General features: G+C 35.6%; 1 protein-coding gene across 1 annotated transcript; it reads left to right on the top strand.

The window, feature by feature from the left end:
- Positions 1-556: 556 nt before the first annotated feature.
- Positions 557-4,911, top strand: LOC120746516 (low affinity immunoglobulin gamma Fc region receptor III-like). The gene is made up of 10 exons (XM_040051944.1): positions 557-760; positions 895-927; positions 1,195-1,452; positions 1,539-1,784; positions 2,195-2,326; positions 2,648-2,704; positions 2,895-2,960; positions 3,138-3,188; positions 4,213-4,295; positions 4,865-4,911. The coding sequence occupies exons 1-9, from the start codon at positions 730-732 to the stop codon at positions 4,293-4,295; spliced, it is 957 nt and encodes a 318-aa protein (XP_039907878.1). The 5' UTR covers positions 557-729; the 3' UTR covers positions 4,865-4,911.
- The last annotated feature ends 1,276 nt before the right edge of the window (positions 4,912-6,187 follow it).

Here is a 6,187-nt window from a genome sequence, read left to right as displayed (position 1 = left end):
CTATGCAGATTCCTAAATCTTATTGTTTTATAAAAAATTATTACATCTCAGAACAGAATAGCCTATGTTTGTATGTACTTTTTATATATATATATTTTACTCTCGGAGCAGAGTAAAAATGGTGGTGTTAACACAGCAGCGGCTGTGTTACTTGTGTTTAACCTCTTCAGCTTTTTGTAACATTGTGGTTTTACCTTCCTTTGTAAATTCACCAACAGTGCTGCTGGGAAACTTTTTCATGTGAAACTGTCTGGTTATTAGCTTGCCAAGTTAACCTTGCAAGTTGGTAACCAACTTCATGTCACTGCTTCTCATTATTGCAGATGTTAGGGTAAGTAAATCTAATTATTATTATATTATTATTATTTTTATTACTTAAGTTTTGGTGATGGCTTTTCTACTACTCAGATCTTAAGTTGCTTATTAGTTTTGGTACAAATAAATGTATGTTAGCATGCTAATACATAAAATTATAAAGTAAACATCACTAATAAATAAATGAATAAATATTAAACGATTAAAAGTATTAAACGCAGCATTATTCTGTCTTTGTTGCCTCTTTCATAGTGAAGTGAAACACTGCTGGTAACTTGAAGGCAACAACTTCTTTGAAAGTTATTTTTAAAGGTTTAGCATTGCTTTAAGTGCAGAAAGAAGCCACACAGGAAAACGCCCCTGCTTATTGCTTTGACATTTGTCACGTGCCGACACAGTCAGCAGCACGGCATCATGGAGGTCAGAGCTATGTGCATCAAATTATGTAAGTACCACGTCTATTTCCACATAAAAACTAAACTACAGTAGTTATGAGATGCTGTGATACCTTTGCCAGCAGCTGTGGGAGCCAACAAGAGTTTTTTTATAATCTCTAACTATTTTTTTTTGTCTCTTCAGTGACCCTGCTGTGTACACATTACCAGGAAGTTGGTGTGTATCATACATTTGCTTGTTGATATGAACGATGTTTACTATTTTCTGCTTGGGGGAGCAGACAATGTATAAAAAGTATGGAAAATATATGTACTGTGGTGTTTCTAGTGAACCTGCACATTTGGTACATGTAATCAGTCGGAGTCATGAGTCACTTCTTCAGTTAATTTGCTTTCATTTACTCAAGTGTTATTTTTTTCATTGTTTAACCACAGCAGTTTTAGTACAAGTCTAAACTGTACCTTTCTTTTTTCTTTTTCACAGATGCAGTTTCTCTTCGTATCGTTCCAAACAGATTGCAGTTCTTTGAATATGAATCAGTGATATTTTACTGTGAGGATGCTGTTTATTGGGAAGTTGTGCATAATTCCAAAGGGAAAATAAACTCATGCAGTCACAACAACCAGGGAAAAGCAGGATCATTGTGTATAATAAAAAGTGTGTATCCAGATGACGGTGGAGAGCGCTGGTGTGAGACTAAAGGAGCAAACAGAAGCGACAGCATCAACATTACTGTTACTGGTCAGTTTGCACCGGGACAACATTTTGTTTCAAACTTAGTTTAAATAAATTTCACAGCAACTAAATCTCAGATTCTTGTCATTCAGCTGGATCTGTGATCCTGGAGAGTCCTGCTGTTCCTGTGATGCAGGGTGAAGCTGTGACTCTTCGCTGCAGAAACAAAACTGCTTCCTCCAACTTCACCTCTAATTTTTATAAAGATGGAGCTCATGTTCACAGCAGCTCCACAGGAGATATGACCATCCAAAGAGTTTCAAAGTCAGATGAGGGACTTTACACGTGCAACATCTCAGGAGGTGGACAGTCACCGGAGAGCTGGCTCAGTGTCACAGGTAAGACCCTGAAGAGGTCATATCTTTTTTTCTTTCTTTTTTAATGGCAGAACTATTACAACTGCATCACTTTGTAATTTTGAGCTAAGTCATGTGCCAGGAGGAACCATGTATGGTATCTTTTGTGTTACATTTTAATATAAGGTTGGTGCAGACGTGTGATGTAATTGAAATGTAGACACATTTTCAATCATTGATTTTTAAGCAAAGCCGTTGAATCTATTCGTGTTTTAGAAATATTAGGAAATATAAAAAATAAATATTATGAAATGTGCAAAATATACCTTCTGATAATCAAATGTAAAGTAAGGTTTTTTGGGTTTTTCTTTTTAAGTTTTGAATGCAGATATGTCAAATTTTAAACAGTGTTGCAGTTGTTTATGTTCCCCTTACAATTTTAACTCTTTAAGATTCAACAACTCATTCAGAAAGTTTCAACGAGACGTCATGTGCCACATCTTGGATCATTGCCACTATTTCATTGAGTGCTCTGTTTTTGGTGGTGGGACTGCATCACTTTGGTAAATGTCGCCAGGGCGGAGGTAAAAACAAAAAAAAAACAACAACAAAAAAAACCTTTCACATAATTTTGTGTTCATGTTTTTTTGGTTTGTTACAAGCAATACAGTTCTGTTCATTCAGAAGTATATTATTTTAAGCACTAGAAAGACGGAATCACTGCAGTGTAACAATTGTTACATAGAAAATGTCCTAATTTAAAGTTTATTCAAAAAAAGCGAAAAGAAAATATCACTTTCTCTTTCTCCTAGCCATGTACTGATGAATTTGGTGGCGCAGGGGGGATAGTTTTTTTTTTTTGTTGTTGTTTATTTTTTTTTTGTTTTTCCCCTCTTCTACTGCAGTGTCACTCTGTCAGTCAACAAAGGTAGATGATTCTCACTCATTCGGGGATCAAACAGGTAAGAAAACAAACACCGTTTCAATATTATTGTAATAGTAATAGTAACACACTGGTTTAATATCTAGAATAAAACTGAAATTTCCTATTAGAGGTTTGTTTTAAGGAATTAAGGTGACTTAAGCTAAATTCAAATGGGGCAACCTAAATGATTTAGAAATAGTCGTTGCATGTTCTTCCCTCCCCCCCAGTTTCAACAGAAGCCAGTACAGTGAATGCAGTGAAAGAAACATATGCTGTTGTAAGAAAAAACAAAGGTAATTTATGCTGTAACTTTTTGTTTGTTTTCTTTTCTATGCTTGTGTTTTCTCTCTTAACATTTATTTTCTTGTGTGGTAATGTCTGGATCTAATTTATTTATTAATTTGTAATGGACAATATCTATTTTTATGGATATATAATGATACATTTTTGTTTACTTTCTTCTGTTTCAGCATCGCTCTGTCAGTCAGCAAAGGAAGATAGTTTGATTGAGGATCAAACAGGTCAGAACACACAATGTTTTTAGTATTATTGTATAAAGAAATAAAAACTTACTCAGTGAAACCAATTCAGGGATTACCCCCACGGCGGGCAGCAACCTATTAAATGTACAGTCACCTGAACAACAGAAGTACTGAACTCTCAGTGTACCCAGCTTCTCCTGAAATGCTGTAAAATCCTGCAGAAAGCCGTATGTTACAGTGTCCTTTCCCACCAACTAATCCAACTCACCGCAAGGTGGTGATCAGTTGATAGCTTTCTCTCATTACCCACGTTTCCAGACAATACAGACCCAAACCTGATCATATGACTGAAAAACTGATCATGAGTCTCGACCCGGATCTGCAAATTATGAAATCCCTTATGCTAGAGTATGGTGTTTTTTATGGGCAAACTGTGATTTGCACAGAAGTTCATGAACAAAACACCACTCTGGTTCAGAGTGAGTCACAGTCATGCCTCTCCAGATCTCACTGCCCACACAAGAACTGATGTCTCTGAGTTGGACAATAGAATTGCCAGGTGGAGAAGCAACTTCAAGAAGGCACTCTGCACATACACACGGAATGACAGTTGAAACAACAAGAAACCCTCTGATAATCAGTAAGGCAGAAGGATAAAAAGAATACTCTGCTCTCCACACTGCCTTTCACTGAAGACAACTACATAGTGGAACAGAGCCAAGCACATCTTTCAGGAGACTGGTTAAAAACCCCAAACTGTGCATGGACACAAGGCCCCTTAGCCAGGGACCACCAGGGGCACTGCCCTTTACCGCCTCCCAACATAAATTACACCCGATCCCTAAGACATCTCCTACAGGTGGTGTGCCATTTGGGCTAATGAATTTTCTTCTCATCAAAGTGGAACTGCCAGGCAAATAGAAAGCAGTAACGCCATTAGAGATTCACCTTTTTTGTTAGCAGAGGGCCCTGTTAGCAGCACCTTGCATATAGCGAAATAAATGTTTTATGAAATAAACATTTTGGCTAACAACTGATTTAATTCCATCTGTTGCTGAAGCAGAACCGGGACCCATCACAAGGATGCCCTCAACATGTATCAACCAACCTGTATCAGCAGATCCCTTCTATTCTATAATATCATAGGTAAGATTGGCAATAATAGTTCCTGATTTGTCACATTCAGATAATGCGCAATGGTCAGTAAATACTAATAAACATAGATAACGAATATATCTATCTATCTATCTATCTATATATATATATATATATATATATATATATATATATATACACACACACAGTGGAACCCCGACTTATGAAATTAATTAGTTCCCGAGGGTCTTTCCTAAGTTTTCGTAATGGGCTGAAATATTGCCGTTAAGTGCCTTCGTAACTTGAATTTTTTGATAAATGGGAAATTCGTAAGTCGGGATTCCACTGTATATCTTTTTGAGGTTTCATCCTTTCAGAAGTCATGTGTAAGATGATCCTATCATAATACAAATGCAGAATTAATGCTTGACCCACCAGAGACAATAAGAATGCTAATGTTTCAGGTCAAATATATTCATTCTGTCTTTAAGCCTAAAGTTAAACATTGGTGTGTAATATGCACCAAAGCAATTTCTTTCCATCATTAAAAGTAAAGAAAGAAAATAAATGTATAAAATATTCTTTTTTGTAATTTTGTAATTATTTTTTGTGTCCTACAGGTTGCTGAGAGAGCTGAAAAAAGACATAATTTCAACTAACAGAGAGTGAAAACAACCCAGAATTATACTGTATTGTTTTTTGTAACTGAAGAAGTTGTACACATTGTACACTGAGTTTGGTTTGCATGTCTATAAACTGTTATAGCTTGTGTGCATTCAGTTAAATAGACCCATGTGGTTCAAAGTACGTAGAACGTTCAGTTACCAAGACAGACACTGTTCTGCTTTTCTCTACGTTTACATCTAATTAAAGCTAACTTGTGGCTTCTGCTTTGTCTTTTCACATATGTATGAACACTGTTACAAGAAAAGACTGGTTGCAGCTCACAGGCACTCACTGTGGTGAACTGCTACTCTGAGTGTTGCGTTGCCTTTTCTGAAACAGCTGCGTGGTCAAGAGTAAAATATGATTTTGTAGTTTGATATAAAGCATATCTTTAAATTAAAGTGTGGTTTAGTACACAGACAGAATAAGTTGTAGCTTGTTTTGTCTTCCAGAACTGTGATAACCTCAGCTGTTCAATAAAGCCAAAGGTGAGACTATCTGCATGGCCAGTGTTAGACTGTGTCTGAAAACAAAATTTAGAAGCTGAAAGAGAGTTAATGAAACCATGAAAAGCCAAGAAAGGAATTTGATTTTGATGGATTTCCTCTGGGCCTGATCTTAAGTAATTACAGTAAACATTTGACAATCTGTTACTGTTAATTTACTTTTAGTTACTCTTAATTATTACATCACAATTTTCCACCCTCACATCATGATTGATTTTCACATGAAAAAAAGGAAATAGCTCACAAAAGACCAGATTGGGTCATAATGAAAAAGCTTATATTTGACATATTAATGCTGTAGACAAGGGGAGTTAACAGAACACAAAGTGACATTACAGAGATGCATTTCTTTAAAGTAGCAGCAGAAAAGGAGAATATGTAAGTGAATTTAAAGGGTATCCAAAATGTGCCTGAGTAAATTTGCGATGTTTGCCATGCTTAAAAAAACGCTTCCATTCCCATCATTTAAGTGCCAGTCTGCTACAATGACCAATATATTAACGGCCCTGTCATACTTTTCCTGTTGGCAGATGAGATGTTTTAAAATAGGTTTTTAATTTTTTTACAAATAATTTTTATTTGTAAATGTGGGGGTGGGATGCTAAGTAATTTGTCGTGTGCAAACTGGAATGGCTGGTTTAAAAAACTAAAACTTTTTTTAAAAATTTAAATTAGACTGGATTATATTTTAAATGTATCAGTATTAAGAAGCTAACATGAATATCATTTTTCATATAATTTTTTTTCTTTTTATTCAAACCATCATTTAGA

Source organism: Simochromis diagramma, unplaced genomic scaffold, assembly GCF_900408965.1.
Source record: "Simochromis diagramma unplaced genomic scaffold, fSimDia1.1 OVJJ01000672.1, whole genome shotgun sequence".
In the NCBI taxonomy this organism is placed as follows: Eukaryota; Metazoa; Chordata; class Actinopteri; order Cichliformes; family Cichlidae; genus Simochromis; species Simochromis diagramma.
Note: the sequence above shows the minus strand (reverse complement) of the source record. Positions and strands in the feature narration are given on the sequence as shown.

Bases quoted from the DNA above. Each gene is read 5' to 3' on its own strand.
- LOC120746516 (XM_040051944.1), top strand. From the start codon at position 730: ATGGAGGTCAGAGCTATGTGCATCAAATTAT. The intron at 928-1,194 runs GTGTGTATCATA...TCTTTTTCACAG, and splicing joins TACACATTACCAGGAAGTTG to ATGCAGTTTCTCTTCGTATC. The intron at 2,705-2,894 runs GTAAGAAAACAA...CCTCCCCCCCAG, and splicing joins CTCATTCGGGGATCAAACAG to TTTCAACAGAAGCCAGTACA.